We start from the raw sequence: 20,228 nt of genomic DNA on the forward strand, positions 1-20,228 counted from the left end.
AATCATAACAGGTAAACAGGCCGATGCAGAGGAGTCGCACTCAGGTCAGGCCGATGCAGAAGAGCCGGGACTCAGGTCAGGCCGATGCAGAAGAGCCGGGACTCAGGTCAGGCCGATGCAGAAGAGCCGGGACTCAGGTCAGGCCGATGCAGAAGAGCCGGGACTCAGGGGGTTCAGACGCAGAAGAGCCGGGACTCAGGGGGTTCAGACGCAGAAGAGCCGGGACTCAGGGGGTTCAGACGCAGAAGAGCCGGGACTCAGGGGGTTCAGACGCAGAAGAGCCGGGACTCAGGGGGTTCAGACGCAGAAGAGCCGGGACTCAGGGGGTTCAGACGCAGAAGAGCCGGGACTCAGGGGGTTCAGACGCAGAAGAGCCGGGACTCAGGGGGTTCAGACGCAGAAGAGCCGGGACTCAGGGGGTTCAAGTTCAGAATGACGATTCAGACAGGACAGGCGGAATCAGAACAGGCAAGACATGAGAGGGTCGGAATCAGAACAGGCAAGACATGAGAGGGTCGGAATCAGAACAGGCAAGACATGAGAGGGTCGGAATCAGAACAGGCAAGACATGAGAGGGTCGGAATCAGAACAGGCAAGACATGAGAGGGTCGGAATCAGAACAGGCAAGACATGAGAGGGTCAGAATCAGAACAGGCAAGACATGAGAGGGTCAGAATCAGAACAGGCAAGACATGAGAGGGTCAAAATCAGAACAGACAAGACATGAGAAAGTCAAAATCAGAACAGAAAGACATGAGAAAGTCAAAATCAGAACAGAAAGACATGAGAAAGTCAAAATCAGAACAGAAAGACATGAGGGAGTCAAAATCAGAACAGAAAGACATGAGGGAGTCAAAATCAGAACAGACAAGACTTGAGGGAGTCAAAATCAGAACAGAAAGACATGAGAGGGTCAAAATCAGAACAGACAAGACATGAGAAAGTCAAAATCAGAACAGACAGACATGAGAAAGTCAAAATCAGAACAGAAAGACATGAGAAAGTCAAAATCAGAACAGAAAGACATGAGGGAGTCAAAATCAGAACAGAAAGACATGAGGGAGTCAAAATCAGAACAGAAAGACATGAGGGAGTCAAAATCAGAACAGAAAGACTTGAGGGAGTCAAAATCAGAACAGAAAGACTTGAGGGAGTCAAAATCAGAACAGACAAGACTTGAGGGAGTCAAAATCAGAACAGACAGACATGAGAAAGTCAAAATCAGAACAGACAAGACATGAGAAAGTCAAAATCAGAACAGACAAGACATGAGAAAGTCAAAATCAGAACAGACAAGACATGAGAAAGTCAAAATCAGAACAGACAAGACATGAGAAAGTCAAAATCAGAACAGACAAGACATGAGAAAGTCAAAATCAGAACAGACAAGACATGAGAAAGTCAAAATCAGAACAGACAGGACATGAGAAAGTCAAAATCAGAACAGACAAGACATGAGAAAGTCAAAATCAGAACAGACAAGACGAGAGAGTCAAAATCAGAACCGGCAAAACAGGAGGAGCGGAGCCGGACCGGCAGGCAGCGAGAGTCGAACAGGCAGGCATGGAGAGTCGGCCCGACGGGCAGCGGAGTTGGAGTCGGCCCGACGGGCAGCGGAGTTGGAGTCGGCCCGACGGGCAGCGGAGTCGGAGTCGGACTTGCACGCAGGGGAGAGGAAATAGCAGGCAATCGGCACGGGAGTAGGCAGGCAGGCATGAGAGTCGAACAGGCAGGCGTCAATTCTTCCTGGAACCCCATTCGAGGCACAGCAAGGGCCACGACGGGCGGGGCCGTGGTTCGAACGGGCCGGGAAGGCCAACTCAGTAGGCGCCTGCCAAACTGCGCTTCTCCAGCTCTCCCCAAGTCGCGCTGGGATCGTTCGCTGAGTTCAATTGTTGGCTGGTTCATTCTGTCACGAGGCGTGGTGGCGTGGAAGGGAAGACCGGACCAGAACGGAGGCAGGAGGCATGAAGGAAGAACTCATACGCGTTGACGATCCAAAAGTTTTATTAAATAAAATCCAAGTCGCCCAACACTCCGGGGCAAAACAGAACAATAAAGAGTTCCTCCGGCACGAACTCAACAGGACATGGCATAACAAACTAGAACAGGACAAGCATAACAGACCGGGACTGTGAATAACGAGTAGTAAGTAATGAACCCGCAACCGCAGATCCCACGGTGCAGCCTTAAGTACAGACCCACAATTAATGGAACTGCTTTCAGCTGTTGCCCAGAGGGCGGGGCAGACTGGTCACCAAGGCGACCGTGACAAAAGGAGTTCAAAAGAAGGCTTCCTAGACATTCCAACGTCACTTCTTTTGCAGTCTCCTGTTTTACACTTAATTCTGCTGTTAGGAAAAATAAACATCCGCCCCTGAGTGAAAATGTCGGCCTTCCTGGTCATTTTTTTTCCTCAAAAAGGAGTGCGCATTATTGTTGGATGAATGTAGTTCTTGTTTGGTTAATGGAGTCAGATAACGAATTCGAACAATTTGGTAAACAGTACATTTTAATAGGTAATTCCCAACAGTGCCAACAGAGTTGTTTCGTAAAAATGTCACAAAATTGTGTAAACAATGATACGATTGAATTCAGACGAGTGCGCTATGTGTGCAGAGATCGGATCACCCCTAATGGTCACCCAATCAAATTGCTTTAGATGCTTGGGTGGTGGTTTCGGGTGGTTACAGTTCGTTCCGTGGGTTTTCATCCAAAAAGTGTCTCAATAGTGAAGATAGATTGTTTAACAAGCTTCCATTTAAAGGCATCCTTAGATACATACAGCCACAAGGTGTAACACCATGAGTGTAAACTGCAGTTGTGTCATGATTGCCAAATCAAGGCACCTGTGACTGCCCAATTGGCGCCAACAGCCCTGAGAGTTGATTGGCTAAGGGACTCTTTTTAAACCCCCGGCTTTCAAGAGAACACCGTCAGATCGTTGCGAACCGATGCTCCCAGCTAGGGAAGCTCACACTTTCAGACATTTTTCCTGCCCTGTTTTCCTCTGCCTGAAACCCATTGCCGACTTGTTTCTGGACCCGATTCTGCCCTGTTCTGCCATCCCGACCTGTTTTGCCCCGCTACCTGCCTGACACCTGTTGCCGACTTTGTTTCCGAACTCGATACGGCCCTTGCTCTCCCGTCCCGGCCAACGACTAGCATTCCTGCAAATCTACGATAATCCTGGCTCGAGACGGAAGTGCCACTTCCGCGTTTCCGGCCACCTGCTACCCTTGTCCGTCAACCATCTGATCGGTGAAGCAAGCCTTACTCTCCCTCTTTATTAATAAAACTGAGTAAACGAGCGCTATTGGGTCCTGTGTATGTTTCTGGTCTGTGACAAGTTGAAACTTTGCTGTACATAATTTGGACCAAATACTAACATTTATGTATTACAATGGCTTTGCTCCTTTGAAATTAGAGTCACAGGGATCTCCGAGCCAGAATTACTCATGTAAAGAACCATATCTGGTTTGAGAGCAGGGTTGGGTAGGGTTACTTTAACTTAATTACTATCAATTATGGATGACTCCAATACCAAATATGCTAATAAAAGACAAAAGAAACTAAATATGAATAAAATGACTCAATTTTGTGCAGGCTTGGGGAGTAACGGAATACATGGAAGGGCAAAAATGATGTTGGCAAGCTGTTTGGATTTATTTTCATTTTGTTTCTGTCACATTTTATGTTAGTTTTGCCGGAGATCAAAGCCAGGAGAGAAAGCTTACCACGTGTTGTGAGTCATCATTTTATTCATATTTAGTTTCTTTTGTCTTTTATTAGCATATTTGGTATTGGAGTAATCCAAAAGTAATTGAAAGTAATCAAGTTAAAGTAACCCTACCCAACCCTGTTTGTGAGCCATATGTTCCCGACCCCTGCTCTGGAGCAATTGAGTGTATTTCTCCCCAAATACGATTAAAGACTGGCTTTTGCGGCATAGGTTTTGATCAAGCTGACGTTTGAATTCTTGGAGCATTGAAAGTACCTCTCTGGGACAGATCGGTGCTGTTTCCAAACATGTTCTCCGTGGCGTTGCGAGGCGCCGTCTCCCGGGCGTCGATAGTTTCCACCGTGCCTGCGTGCATGGCAGCTGAGCGTCAAGGTTGCGCTCGCGTGAGCTATTAAACCGAGCGGCGCTCGCTTTAGCGTACCGCTCGTGGCATTGTAGATAGTGATGAAAAGGCCTCCCCCGATACCCATGCTGTGAGCGTTCATCAGGCCGACGCACAGCAGAGCCGAAATGGAGGCGTCCACGGCCGAACCTCCTTTCTTCAGCGTGTCTCTGTCGGTAGGCACATGAGTAGGTCACTTCAATAGCATTCAACACTATAAATTGGTCCAAAAGTTAAAACGATTCTTTATTAAGTGTTTTCCAATTTTTTAAAAAGTCAAAACGGTCAACAATCAGGTTATTTTTAGAGAAAATTCATGAAACTATGATGAATGTGTGCCCTTGTAAATTATTGAATCATAAATAAACTAGTTAAGAAAAGCAATGACGCAGCAAACACGTCACACCATATCATGGTAAACGAGAATGAGTTTAATAAAAAATAAACAAATCTAGACTGTCAGAACCCGAACAGACGGAGGACCCAGACGCGTAACTTTTTCACACGAGCTTTGCAGTGTTCTTGTTTGCCCGCGTCCCCGCTTCCGAGACAGATCATTTTTGCTGGGGACGCATAGTCTCATATCAACGTGCGTCCCCGGGACGCAACCTTTTTGCCACAAAATTGTCATTATTACCCGATTACTTTTTTTTAACAAAGGATTTACTGCACTCCAAACTTTTCTTCAGGCAGATCCGCCATTGTTGTTTTGGTCTCGCGGTTTGAGTTTTCGTCTGCACGCCGAACTCGGCCAACGAGATCTCGTTGTGGAGTGAAAGGAAGTCCGTCTTTTTTTAGAGAACCGGCTTTTTTGGCTCAACTTATTAAAAAGAGTCGGCTATCAAACAGCTCACTTGCTTTGATGATTGATATTACGAATGATGTCGTATAAAGAAATTAAGAAAAAAAGGAAGTATAAAAGGAGAAAATGAAAAAGAGGTTTGTGGTTATCCCTTTTAATCGGTATATTAGCAACAATAATTTGATGCAGAAAATGAATTAATAATTTGATGATTAAAACTGAATGAATGTACTGTATACATTTATATGATATATTTGTCGTCGATTTACAATTTCAACCTCGGTTAACACTAAATTTTGGAGACCCATAGATCTCTGTTGGGACCCATAGATTTTTGAGCATGCGAGTCCCATCACTTTCCAGAGGTAAAATGAACAATGGCTTTATTTTACGGGAATGGGGCAGTCATGCGCGTGACCACAAAAGCCAGTGATTCGGCGATCGCTGGGCGGAAGAAGTGAGACAGAGAAGTCAGGCGTGGGAAAACGGGAAGCCAGAGGAAGAGGAGATTGAAACCCGACAGGACAGACGGGGTCGATACCAAACACTGGATACACGAGCAAATACTGGACAGGACGAGACTGACGAGATCGATAACTGATACTGGAGCAAGATACCGGACAGGACGGGATCAATACTGGATACGGGATACAACAGCAAGATACTGGACAGGACGGACGGAATCGATACAGGATACTGGATGAAGATACCGGACAGGGCAAGACAGACGGAACTGATACCGGATACATGAGCAAGATACCGGACTAAGCAGGACAGACGGAATCGATACACGAGTAAGATACCGGTCAGGACGAGACAGACGGAATCGAAACCGGATACTAGAGACTGGAGCAAGATACCAGACAGGATGAGACAGGTGGGATCGATACCGGATACTGGAGCAAGATACCAGAAAGGACGGGAACGATACCGGATACGGGTTAGAACAGCAAGATACCGGACAGTACCAGACAGACGGGATCGATAACGGATACTGGAGCAAGATACCGGACAGGGGAGGACAGACGGAATCAATACCAGACACATGAGCAAGATATCGGACAGGGCAGGACAGACGGAATCAATAGCGGGTACTGGATACGCGAGCAAGATACCGGACTGGACTGGACAGACGGGATCGATACCGGATACGGGATAAAACAGCAAGATACCGGACAGGACCGGACAGACGGGATCGATACCGGATACTGGAGCAAGATACTGGAGAGGACAAGACAGACGGGATCGATACCGGATACTGTCAAAATACAAGTCTTGCAAGTGCAGAGGTTCGTTGACGGACTGACAAGGAGTGAATGAAAGCACTGAGTTTAGATAGGAGGGAAGCCAATCAGGCAACGAACAGCAGCTGGCGCCAAACGGGCAGGCCCAGTGAGGGCAATGGGCAACCGTGACATTGACTAAAAATAACTATGTTGTTCCAATACCAATGCTCCACTCCTATCTGTCCCCGTTTGTCAGTCCGTCTGCGAACCTCAGTGTATACTGGGTAAGCCTTTTTCGACCCTGACTCCCACCTGTCCCGTTTTTGCTCCCGTCTGTCTCCAGTTATGACCCATTTTTGATCACGCCCACGTCTGCTCTCCCGTCCCAGCTTACGAACCGTTTCTGACCCAAACCACGTTTTTATGTGGATTTTGAACATAAGGTGTCTCAACAGTGAACACGGATGGTTAAATGAGCTTCCATACAAAGAATTCAAACGCGTGACGTTCTCACACAAGCCTTTAATTTTACGGGAAATGGGGAGTCATGCATGTTAGACAGCAGTCTGGCGTGGATTGATAGGAAGCCAGAGACCGACGAGATCGATTCCAATTGCCCGAGTTGATATCGGACAGATGGGTCGATACCGGACAGGACGGGACAGACAGGATAGATAATGAATTGGGATATCGAAAATAAACAGGAGAAATTAGACGGGAACGAAAACTTGAGAAAATGATAAACAGGACAAAAATAGACAGAAACAAAACTGGAAACCGGAATTAAACAGGACAAAATAAACGGTAACAATACCGGTATAACAGGAACAGGACCGAGTCGAAACCTACAGCTGGCGCCACTGGAGCGGGACCAATTGGGCGCCAGGGCAACCAGGACAAAAACGAGTTTTTGTGGTGTAACACCTTGACTGTAAACTGTAGGTAAAAATGTGCCCTATACATACCGTACCAAAAGCATCTCTACTAATGTCGGTTTGCATAAAATCAATTTTGTCTCCAAGCCATTACTTTTGATAAACTTTGCATTTATATCTATTCAAAAATGTAATATTTCTGAATAAAACAAGTTCATGCGACTTTTGGCGAAAAAGTTAAACCCAGAATCTTTCTATGGTATGGGAAACACTTCTTAATACGGTTATTATTCAGGAAATATGTCATCATCCCTCAAACGAAAGTTACTTCTCAGGCTGGGAATCAACATTTAAATGTATGCATGTGCTCATTCGTCTGTGCTCATTTTGCAGCTGTTCGATGCAAGCAGAAGTCATTTACATGTTCCCCGAGTCCGATGATAAGCCGAGTACACTTCCCATACAAGTCGTGGAAGCGTGACAAAGGGTTTGCTCATCCTCTAAAGGAAAAATCCTTGTGTGTGACGCATATATTTAGATCTTCCACTATGTGGAGACACTCGATGCCATCGAATTGTAGTGGTAAATGTGTTTGTACACTGCATAATATATGCTGCAATATACAGTGTTAAATCGTCTTTTAAATATATACGATTGTCAAGAACCAGAACAGGATCAGGACCCAAATGCGCAACGTTTCTCACACAAGCCTTTTATCTTACGGGAAATGGGGAGTCATGCACGTTAGGCAGCAGTCCGGCGTGGAATGATAGGAAGCCAGAGGCCGACGAGATCGATACGAATTGCCCGAGCAGATATCGAACAGATGGGGTCGATACCGGACGGGATGGGATAAACAGGATTGATATCAAAACAGGACATCGAAATTAAACAGGACAAACTAGACGGAGACGAAACTGAAAACCGATATTAAACAACAGGACAGACAGGATTGATATCAAAACAGCATATCGAAATTAAACAGGACAAACTAGACGGGAACGAAACTGGAAACCAATATCAAACAGAACAAAATAAACGGGAAAAATACTGGACAGGAATTACCAACAGGAAACAGGACCGAGTCAAAACCCACGTCTTCCGGGGCAGAAGTTCGTTGACGGACTGACAAAGAAAGAGTGAGAGCACTGAGCTTAAATAGACAATCTGTCAACGAACCGCAGCTGGCGCCACACGGGCGGGGCCAATTGGGCGCCATGGCAACCGTGACAACGATAAAATACTTCCAGTTAACGAAAGCCCTCTTCTGAAAGATATTGCAAAATATATATATAAAAAAAAACAACTGAAAAAAATGAAAATACTATGTTCTGAAACTCTCGTCTCCCAAATGGAAATACAGAGACCCCTTTCTACTTCGCCTGATTCATTCCTTCGTGGATGCTTCCCACGCCATTGAGCAACGTTTCAGCCAGCAAAGATTCAAGCCGATTGGCTATTCAATCAAACAAAAGTCTGCTCTAATGAAGGTCGCTTACAAAAAAAAAGAATAGAAACCCTACTTCACATTACACTACTTACCGGATTTTCAGTTTTCGTGGGTGACCCCTATAATCGTCAAAACCGAGGGATCTTGTCAGAATTCAAGGGAAACCGGACCCAATTGCGTAACGTTTACCACAAGTTTTATTGAAGGAAAGAGGAATGGCTGCGCCCACGATCCTGTGTTCGCTGGAAGCGCGAAGCAAATCGCTCTCGTACTCGGATTGTGAGCCGAACACGAAAGTGGATCTTCCGTAGCGAGCGATGGCAGTGTCAGGGAAGGAAAAACTGGACAGTAGCCGGGACTGGAAGAGCAAGAAGTGGTCGGAAACGAGTCGTAAGCCAGAACGGGAGAGTAGACGTAGTCGGGGACAAAAAAACGAGACTGGCGGGAGTCAGGGTCGAAAAAGGCTTGCCTAGAATACATGGAGATTCGCAGACAGACTGACCAAAGGAGAGTGACAGGGCTGGGTTTAAATAGCAGGGAAGCCAATCTGTCAACAAGCCGCAGCTGGCGCCATGGCAACCATGACAGACCTCTACTTTTTTCCGTTGCCCTACAAGGAGTCTTAATCCGTGTTTTCCGCAACTGTGTGTGCCTCTTTATCATTTCGAAAATTTGGTGTTTTCTTTCGATGAGTTGGAAAGGTTATTACTCTTGTGTGTATGAACTCCTTTTTTCTATTCCCACAGTTGCCCAGCAGCCACAAAAACACAAAATATTATTTATAATTCATGAAAACCTTTGGGTGGCTTTGAATGTAATAGCCAGTTTTAGGGTAGAATGCGTTTCTTCTAATGACATTTTTGGGTTCGTAAATGTATTTGGGAATTAATGAATTTCATAACAAAAGGTACCACTGTATATAAAAAATGTCATGATGACTGATTGATGACTGGGTTTTGACTCTGTCCTGTTTCCTGTCCAGTATCGTTCCCATCTATTTTGTCCTGTTCATAATCGTTCTCCAGTTTCGTTCCCGACTATTTTGTTCAGTTTAATTTCGATCTTCAGTGTCTGGTATCGTTTACGTCTATCTCGTCCAGCTTGTTATCAGACTCCAGTCTCCAGTGCCTGATATCTTTCCTGTCCGTCCTGTATCGACCCCATCTGTCTGATATCTGCTCGTGCAATTGGTATCTATCTCTTAGGCCGCTGGCTTCCTGTCATTCCACTGCAGACTGCTGCCTTACGTCTTCCGCTCAAATCACTGGCGTTTGGGTTAACGTGCATGACTGCCCCATTTCCCGTAAAACAAAGCTTGTGTGAGAAACGTCACGCATCTGGGTCCTCCTCGTGTTCCGGTTCATGACAACATGTGACAATACTTATTCTGGATTTACCTTATGACTGAATTTCTAATGTTTAATTACAGTTTGATTGTGTTTTGAGTGAACAGAAAAATGTATTTCATAGCTATTTAGGGTTCACTTGTATGCTTTTGGAAGGATTGGAACGGATCAAAGAGTTTTTAATCATTTCATAAGAGGAAAATATGCTCGTTACACGAGCAATTCAAGCTACGATCCTGGAACGAATTGAGGTAGTATGAAGAGGTAACACTGTATAAATGAAATTGATTAAAAAAAAATATATATATAAAAAAGCATGCATGCATATCCGTGCCTGCCGATCACCGAGCAGGGCCCGGCATCCGCTGCCACAGCCGCCCTGGAGTACACGTGCTCGTCCGGCATCTCCCCGCCGACACCGAAGAAGACGCCCACAAATATGGACGCTGATACCACCAACAGAAGCGTCACCGCCAGGATGATTAGCACCTTCGCCATTTTGCCACTGGAACCTGAAAACATAATTCAATTCCCTTCAACTTCAGTAAACAAAACTGTTTATCGGTAACCAGCTCTATTCAATCTTTAACCGAGTTTGTAAGGTCATAAGAATTAACACAACCTTGAGTAAAGATAAAGGTAAATCTATTAAATATACTCCTAATCAGTGCTAACTTTGCAGTCACTCAAACAGTGACTGTAGCCTTCAACCAGGAGAAGATGTCATCAGGTGGTGTCCAACTGTCACTGGGAGTCTAGACCCTAAACCACAACGCCCTCGAGTTGGTGGGCCGGCAGTGATGGCCAGTCACTGCCCATCTTCTCCTGGTCCCCCAGCTAAACTCCTCTCTCCTACTCTTCCCCCACCCTATGGACAGCTGCCTTCCTCTCCCTTCCACTTATTCCCAGAGTTGTTAATGTGTCCCATACAGACTGTACTGGGGAGCCCCTGCACCCGACCTCCACTGGGAATAGCCAGGTCTGCCATCCCTTGTCCCTGCACTGTTGGACCAGTTCTTGTCATGGTTGCCATGGCGCCCAATTGGTCCCCGCCGTGTGGCGCCAGGTTCTGTCACGGTTGCCATGGCGCCCAATTGGCCCCGCCCACTGACACCAGCTGAAACGCGTTGACAGATTGCTGCCGGACCACTTACACGTGGTCTTGCGAGTTGCCTGGTGTCAGAGCGTCTACGAAATTTTCGGCTCGATCTGTTTGATTTCAATCCACTTCCGCGACCATCGATCCCCGGATCAAGTGTGCGCGCATTCCTCTTCCTCTCCCTAATAAACTGTGAGTACGTTACGCGATTGGGTTTTCATTCCTGTTTCCTGTCCTGGTCCGTGACAGTTCTTGATACTTGGAGTTTTTCCTTTCATGGGCTTTGCAGCATCCATCTTCCCACATAAGCACTCCCAGAAATTCTGGGTCATTTCTACTGTTTATTATTTGTTATTGCAACATCCATTGTAGCCTGGTCATCCTGGAAGGGGGATTACCTCATGTGCGGTCCCTTCTCAAGGTTTCTTCATTTTCCTCATGTTGAGGTTTTTGAGTTTTTCCTTGCCCTCATGTAGGTTTTAGATCAGGGGATGGTGTCATAATAGTCTGTAGTCTGTGAAGCCCTTTGAGACTCTTTGTGATTAAGGCATATGCAAATAAACATGGCTTGACTTTATACTACTTTATATTGGATAGGAATCCAGAAACAAAATGCCGCTGTAATTCCATCAGGATTCATACACCTTTTTCAAGGCACATTTAAGGCACTTTTTAAGGACTTTCAAAGCCAACGTTTGTATTTCCCTATTACCATTAGAAGAATAAATCTGGTGTTGATCATGTATTTAGCAAATCTGGGATCTGAATTTCTCAAGAAATATGATTTTTACCAGGTTTCGACAGCACGTTCAATTCAAGACTTTTTAAATACTTTTTAAAGCCAAACAAAACAAAAAAACACCACGTGAATTGGGAGCTATTTTAAACAAATGTTTATTCTAACCTTTATATAAAACACATTTTGGTCCAGTTCAAAACTTTTCATTTGTAAAACATGACATTCTCCAAAGTTTTAGACATAGAAAACTAATAAATCAAAAGGATTTTTACAGTACATCATGGATCCACAGTCAATACTGGCAGATAACTACTAATTCCAAAGAACACTTCTGCTATATTTTAAGCATTTCTATCATGATCTATCCGTGTGTAAGTGTGCGAATGGGTAGTGTGATTTGTGAAGCGCTTTCTAAGCGACTGATCAAAAGCCCTATAAAAATGCAGTCCGTTTACCACGATGCATGAAAATTGACTACTGGATTTTTTTTTAGTTCAAATGTATAAAAATCTTATCATGTATCCACATTTTTTAGACTTTCGAAAATTGGATTTAGGACGTTATAATCACAACTAAGGCCTTACTTTTAGAATAATAAATTCAATGCCGGGGCTGCACGGCTACTGAGTTGTTAGCGCGTCAGTGGCACATTTCTGAGATCATGGGTTCAATACAGCAGGCAGCCTTCCTTTGTAGAGTTTGCATGTTCTCCCCTTCTCGGTTGTGTGGGTTTCCTATGGGCACTGCGGTTTCCGCCCACATTCCAAAAACATGCATGTCATGTTAATTGGCTAGTATAAATGGGCTAATGTGTTGTCTGCTTCTGTGTGCCATGTGACTGGCTGGCAACCAGCTCAGGGGTCCCCTGCCCACTGCCCGAAGATAGCTGGGATGAGCTCCACCATTCCCACCGCCCTACTAAGTATAAACAGTGCATACAATGGAATCCAACGCCTTTTAAGACTTTTCAAGGATCCACGGTAACCATGTTTTAGATCTTGAGTAAATCGCAAATATATTCGTGCATCAGAACACTTAGCATGTCAATATTTTTTAAGGCAAATATCTCCCCATAAATATGCTGGGTAAAAATGACGCAATAGGTAGCTTACATTTTCAGTTGCAGTAAATTATTCTCATTACAGATTAACAGTTGGACATGCTACCTTAATATTTTGCATGGTTCCTAATCCGTTTCTCCAATCAATATGTACATAATCCTTTCGTTAAAACATATTTCGAAGTGCTCTGTTTCAGTCTAGCATTGCACCTGTCCTCTTGAGCGGGACCCATAGGGGAAGATAACGCGTCATAGGACAACTTCAGACAAACTAATGTCAGCTACCGTTAATTGAGAGGAAAGAATAAATGCAATGGCAAGGCAAAGCTACCATAGAGCAGTGTTGGCGTCATTTTTCAGCAGACTTGTTTTATGTTTTTTCTATTAATGTGGTCTATCATGTCAGAATGCTGAGAAACATGGCAACCATTTTAAGCATTTACAAGCACTCATCCAAAATTTAAGCACTTTTTACGTCGAAATAAAACATTAAATTTCCAGAATCATTTCAAGCACCGTACGAATCCTGTTCCATTACTATTTTACATCTGTTTCCTTTGAATTTGAACCAGTTACCTGAACATTCTGTCCATTTTCTGCTAAACTGAACACAGTGCAGGATTAAATTGCCTGACAACCTTCGAGCGTGATGTCTTACCTTGATTTGCTTCAGGGTTCCCCGCAAGAAGAAGCTTGCTCCTCGTCCTTATGTTGGCCGCGATCTGCAAACCAGGTGATATGCGACACTAGCTGGCTGTGTCTTTTTCAATATGTAACTATCGCTGGAGTCGTAAAAGCTTGAGCCGGCCCACCGTTAAACACAATTATGAAAGACGATCACAAGAAGGACACTGACGCCGCCTCGCGTGACGCAGTCAAATTGAAAATAATTCATCATTTCGAACGTGACAGGAAACCATATCCGGTTGGATTCGTTTTCAGTAGCATTTGCCCATTTCTGTCGCTTTTCAGGTTTAGTTGTAATAGTAGCAATATCTATCGGTATTAATATATCCAAGTAGTCATCATTTCCAATTGTATATGAGAGTTGTTGTCGTAGTAGTGTTGAAAATATTAGTACGTAGAAGTAAGTAATGGAGTAGTACTGGTGTTACATCAATTCAATTTACCAGTCACACAAACGCCGCGACTGGTCATTGCTGAGGTACGGGTGTTCTCTGAAGAGCGGGTACTATCTGTTTCATGTGGGGGAGCAAACCTCTGGCCAGAAAAACGGCCTGGAGATGGATGGGTGCTGCCAGGCTGTACTTGCTTAAGACACACCTTAGGAAGTGGTTCCCCTACGACCCTGCGGTTAAGGGATCCATGAGCAATGACATCTGAACAGTAGGGGAACAAAAAGTATTTAGTTTGATTAGTATTCAACTATTAGATGCACCATTGTAATCATTTAGGATAATCCAATCATTGTACTAGGACCATCGACGTTTCAGTTGGATTAGTAGAAGTCGCGTTTATTCATAACAACATTATTATTATCTGTCACGGTTGCCATGGCGCCCAATTGGCCCCGCCCGTGTGGCGCGAGCTGCAGCTTGTTGACAGATTGGCTCCCTGTCAGTATTTAAACTCTGTCCTGTCAGTCCTCTTTAGTCGGTCCGTCTGCGAATCTGTTTTTACGTGGCAAGCCCTTTTTCGCCTGTTCTGTTTTTTTTTTTTCTCATGTTTGTCTCCCACTACGATCTGTTTTGATCTCGACCAGGTCTGCTCTCCCGTCCTGAATTAAGACCTGTTTTGATCTCGACCACGTCTGTTCTCCCATCCCCAATAACGACCCATTTTTGATCTTGACCACATCTACTCTCCTCTCCTGGCTTTCGACTTGTTTCCGATCCCGACCACGTTATCCCGGCTACTGTCCTATTTTAGCTGCCCCCGACACCGCCATCGATCGCCACGGAAGTGCCACTTCCGGGTTGAGAGCGACCTGCTCCCCGCGACCACCGGAGTGTGTGTGCAATCCCTTCCTTTCTTCCCAATAAAACTGTGAGAAACGTTACGCGAGTGGGTCCTGTTTCCGTTCTGGTCCCGACAATTATCATAATCACCACCTCTGAATTATATAATTATTAATATTATTTTGGATGAGTAAGTTCTGATACCAGGTATTGCTAGCGGTACCAATGCCAACCTTTTTTCAGGGAGATTTTTGGGGGATATAAAGGTTAAATCACATTTTTCGCAAAGGAACGTGAATCTTATGCATGAATGATATGAGTATAAGGTATTGGAATTAAACATTACTCAAGATTTGGGTATTATTATTGGAATCGGTCTGTCAAAAAGTAGAATTGAACATAATATCGTATTATGATTTGTAAATTTAACATTAGTTGTAATGATAGTAGTATTAGGAGTAGTTATCTTAGTTGAAATGCAGTATTTACATTATTTTAAGTAACAGTGCAGTGTGGCGTACTTTTAAATTGCATTCATGATAAACACAATAACCATAATAGTATTAATTATTGTTTAAAGTAATAGTATTTCTGTTAGTATTTGCAGCACTGTAATCACAGTAGTTTTAATCTAATTAATGGTATTACAAGTTTTTTTAATCACAATATAATTATCATCCTAAAAATTTGTAATATTATTGAGCAAAAGTAGTACACCAAAACATGTTTATATCAGTTTGATTAAGTTATAGTATTTAAGAGTAAGAGACAAAAGTGGTGAAGTTATAGGATTTATAGGTAGTGATGGTGGTAGTACTCATAGTTGTGTTCACAGCAGTGATAGGAAGGGTTCAAGAAGTATTGTAGTTTTGTTTTGTTAGTCTTGTTAGAAGATGTAGTAACCCTATTAATAGTATCAGTAATATAGAAGAGTGGAAAACCGAAAAAGAACTGGGCTGACAACATCAAGGAATGGACTGGTGCAAAAACAGACCAGGGAGAGTCAGCAATAGAGAAAGCTGTCCAGTTTTCAGTGGTGCCCTGGTTAAGGGATCAGTGAACTGTGAATCTTTACCGATTTTGCAATTTGTATTCAGCATTAGTTAGTAATAGTAGAAATAGTTATCGTAGTATTATTTACCAAGTCAAATCAGGAGGCTTATCCTGCCACTGGTAACCATGAAAAGGAGTACTGTTTCATGTGGGGAAGCAAACCCCTACCCTAAAAAACTGCACAGGAAGTGGTGCCCCTACGCCCCAGGTGGTTCAAGGGTCCGTGAACCGTGAAGTATAAAATTCGTGCATTTCAGATTTTCACTGTGACAGTGAAAAAACCCCAAACGTTTCGGTCTGGGCACAGATCAGATTGCCCAGAAGAACACAGTGACCCTGAATCAATCATTTAAGAACTTGCGTGGGATCCGCAGTCAGCTGTGTTACGGCGCTTAATCTGAACAGACGCTTCAACTTGTCTGTGTCAAATATTAACTCTCCATTAGGCGAAACGACACGTGCCTTTGGTATCATGACGTCCAACTTGTCAACACTAAATGATGCGGCTCCTCACCGGGAATGAAGATTAGCCGACAGGCCACGGTGGGAGGAGGAGAGTGGGTAAGAAAAATAAAACCAAAGTGGGATCTAGAGCAGAATGGCACGCTCCATTCTCTGCGATTTAGATTGCGAACTGACGCGCTAACCGGGTATCGAATCGCAACGCCTACACCCGGATTCATCCTTGAGCTCAGCCATCCTGGCAAGGAAACACGTGCTATCTATGGGTAAATATTTACCCATTAAACCGAAAGACATTGTTTTAGTGAGGATTCGTGTGGTTTTCAATCAAGGACAATTACATTCTCTAATAATATATATTACAAAGGTATATAAAAGAACACATCATAAACTATTAAATTCTACATCACAGTTAAATGTTGCAATCAAATTATTAGTGTTGCTCCTGATTTACCCACTATGGACAACAGGAGTTAGTGTATTATCGAGACAGCGCGCTATTTTGCGCTTCGGTTAGCGCTGTTTTACTGCTTATCTTTATTGTCATTGATATCAATATATCTTGCATTGTGTTCAGCAGCGGACAGAAAATAGTAAATGCTATCACGGGGGCAGGTTTTCAGGACCAGCACAGGATATAAGAAGCAGAACCCAATCGTGTAAACAGTTTATTGGGGAGAAGAGAAATTAGCGCACACTCGATCCGGGGATCGCTGGTCGCGGAAGTAGATTGATCAGAACGAGGAAGTGGTCAAAATCAAACAGATCGGTGCAAGAACAAAACAGGAGCAAAACAGGCAAAAACTGATATTTATAGGGCTTGGATAAACAAGAGCAAAAAACACGGGCAAAACGGGGATTCACAGGGCTTGGCAAAACAAGAGCAAAGAACACAGGCAAAAACGGGGATTCACAGGGCTTGACGTATCTCAACAGAGTTTAGCAGGAGTTTCGCAAACGCTCCGACACCAGGCGACTCACAGGCAGCATTTAAGTAGTCAGGGAGCAATCTGTCAACGCGTTTGAGCTGGTGTCCATGGGTGGGGCCAATTCGGCGCCGTGGCAACCATGACAGAACCTAACCCCACACGGCGGGATACCAATTGGGCGCTATGGCAACCGTGACACAGGTTGGGGAGGGTTTTCTGTTGGGTGGGGACACAAGTCAATGTGTCCAGCCAAAACAAACTGCGACGCAAGGCTAAATTGACAGCTACTATTTCAGTGGCTAGTTACATCAAAAAGAAATTCATAAATTAAACAGGACTCTGAGGAAAGTCAAAAGACAGCAGTTAAATGGTGATGACCTGCAGAGCATGTATCTCAAAAGGGCAAGATTAGCTGGGGCTACATCTCGTAGATGCTTTTTTGAACCATCTCGGAGACCTTGTTCAACCTAAGGATACCTGATCCCAGCATGGAGCTAGCCAAACGCTCTCTATATCACTTTTTTATACTGAATCCCTCCAATTTTGTTATACTTTTGTATAATGAAAATAAAGACCATTCATTCAACTGGAATTCTGTGTTGTTTTTATTTGTAGTTCTATAAGTTGTTATTTATATATAGTCGTATACTTTTAGTCAGTAAGGACATCCTCTCGAGGTAAGTTTGACCCTTGGGGGATTTTATGAAGGGATGTCACTCCTTCGCAGATTTTTACGTTTTGTTGGGGGATCTGACCCATTAACCGCTATAACCGAGGTAGAACTGTGTAGTCCTGAGTACTCAAAGATGGAATTTTACTTCTACAGAAGCTTCTCTACTTACAACCATTCGACTTACATAAAACAGTAGATACGAACATTTTTTTGGGGATGTCGAAAAATACCCGGACATTGCTGTTAATTACATTTTGTATTAACTGCACATTTTTTTTAGTACAGGACATTACTTTAGTGCTTCTTTCCGCCGCTACCGACGTTTGGCGCTCTGAGAGCCCACCTAGCATCCACCCCGAAGAAATCCAGCTTTCTCTTCCAAGTTCATGTGTAAACATACTATATCGTATCTCCAGTGCGCTAAGAACTTTGACATTTTTATTGTTTGGTATCTCCTGCATCCATTCAATATGGTTGGTGTAAAGTGTAAAGAAGAGGCAAGTCATTTCTTTTGAAATGAAAGTGGAATAAGAAAGCTTGATGCGGTTGAGAAAATGGTCACAACGCTTTTTTTTCGGCCACTTTATACCACACAGGAGGACCTCTTGAAGCGCATCTTCCAAAAGTAAGTTAAACTCAACTTTATTTTTTTTATAGAGGATATTATTTTATGAAATGTTTACTTTTTAGTACAAATCAATACAGGTTACTTATACAAGCCTCAAACATACTTATACAGTATAAACCTTAAACATACAAAATATAGCACTGAAGGAACTTACGTACAAATTCAACTTACGTCCGGAATCTCGTTCGTAAGTAGGGCAGCGTCTGTACTACAACAAAACAATCAGTCGTTAACTCTATTCAAAACATTGTTTGCCAATGATGCCTGTCAGCATTATTTTATCGCTAAGCATGACACTATTAAGGTAAACAACAGATTTGCAGGACAGAGCCCGAAGCAAACCCGCCTTTTTCTATTATATTTGTGAGGACTCGGGAGGAGGAGACGTGATTTATGATAACAAATTAAAGCCAGTCCGGCCCGAACATAATGATTGACATTTTAAGTCGAGTTCGGTTGGGCTCAGGCTGAAGATCTTATCTCTGATGCAAGCTACTAGCTGGGAAGGGATTTTTTGCATTGTTTGCATAAAGCTAATCAAACTTCCTTTTTTGTCAGGCACAGAAAACATCAACATCATAGGAACCTTCTGTACGGGATTTAAAAAAGTAGAAAAACAAGTCATAAACGTGATTATAACTATTTGAATTCTGACTTACACCTAAATCATTCAATCGTTAAAACCAAACAGTGCTGACAAGCTTGTTTCCTTCCCGTGAGAAGTGCTCAATGAAAATAGTTCATTTCATGAGGCCGATAAGCAATTTTATGAGTTTTTGCTCAGTAGAGGATTTTACGGTTATTTGCTCCCCCCTTTGCTCCAGCTGTGGAATTGTTGCTTATCATTGGCTGGGAAGCCAAGGACAGTTACCGACCATGTGTTTATTTCTCATACAGTAATGCAGTGCCAATATAAGAAGGTACAAATATTGCATTTTTTGGGCTAAATCTTGTCTATTGTGTTTTAGACATGATTCCGTTTGGACAAACAAATCCAAAGTTGTTTTTATTGTGTGTAGCCCATCCAATGCGAATGAAATTTAGTCTAAAATAGTTTCCAAACTTCCAACATCATAAAGACTTTTCAATTTAAATTTTTAAACTAAATAATGAGATTATTAGGTCCAAATCAACCATTTTTTGCTGATGGGAAAATCCTCTGCCAGCTTAATTTAATTTCTGAGCAAAACCCTTGAAATCTCACTGTCATGATTACCGATTGGAATCACCTGCGCCCGCTCATCAGATTGTCTCCTTGTCCCTATTTAAACCCTGTCCTGTCACTCTTCTGTTGTCAGTCCGTCTGCAAACCTTTGTTGATACAAGGCAAGCCTTTTTGACCCTGACTCCCGATTTTCCACCTGCCTGTTCCTGATCTCCCCGTTTGTCTCCGGCTACGACTTGTTTTGATCCCGACCCCATCTGCTCTCCCTTCCCGGCTTACGACCCGTTTCTGACCCCGACCACGTTTTTGCTCTCCTGTCCCGGCTATCGACCCGTTTTCCCGTCCCTGACACCACCATCGACCGCTACGGAAGACCCACTTTTGTATTCGGATCACAATCCGATTGCTAGAGCGACCTGCTTACCGCGTCCAGCGAGCACCGGATCGTGGGCGCAGCCCTTCCTCTTTCTTTCCGTAAAACTTGTGGTAAACGTTACGCAATTGGGTCCTGATTCCGTTCTGGTCGTGACACTCACTGTTTGTAGACTTTAACACATGATTACAGACGGGATCAATACCGGAAACTGGAGGCTGGCGAGAGATATCGTACAGGATGAGACAGGCAGGATCGATACCGGATACCGGAGATTGTAGCAAGGTATCAGACAGGACGAGACA

At 43.7% G+C, this 20,228-nt stretch overlaps 2 protein-coding genes across 3 annotated transcripts in view; one reads left to right on the forward strand and one right to left on the reverse strand.

Annotated features, from left to right (window-relative positions):
* LOC148350301 (glutathione hydrolase 1 proenzyme-like) overlaps nt 1-20,228 on the reverse strand; it is a 57,647-nt gene that overhangs the window by 20,270 nt on the left and 17,149 nt on the right. For both annotated transcript variants that reach the window (XM_088355827.1, XM_088355826.1), the window contains exons 3-6: nt 13,380-13,443; nt 10,158-10,335; nt 4,164-4,294; nt 3,998-4,087 (exon numbers count right to left, since the gene is read on the reverse strand). In XM_088355827.1, the coding sequence (XP_088211953.1) occupies nt 3,998-4,087; nt 4,164-4,294; nt 10,158-10,335; nt 13,380-13,443 (463 nt within the window). The remainder of the gene's footprint in view (nt 1-3,997; nt 4,088-4,163; nt 4,295-10,157; nt 10,336-13,379; nt 13,444-20,228) is intronic.
* Nucleotides 1-20,228, forward strand: part of LOC148350302 (leucine-rich repeat-containing protein 75B-like) — a 92,244-nt gene that overhangs the window by 13,419 nt on the left and 58,597 nt on the right. The window lies entirely within an intron of this gene.

Source organism: Urocampus carinirostris, chromosome 16, assembly GCF_059441175.1.
Source record: "Urocampus carinirostris isolate Australia breed hairy pipefish chromosome 16, RoL_Ucar_1.0, whole genome shotgun sequence".
NCBI classification, from domain to species: Eukaryota; Metazoa; Chordata; class Actinopteri; order Syngnathiformes; family Syngnathidae; genus Urocampus; species Urocampus carinirostris.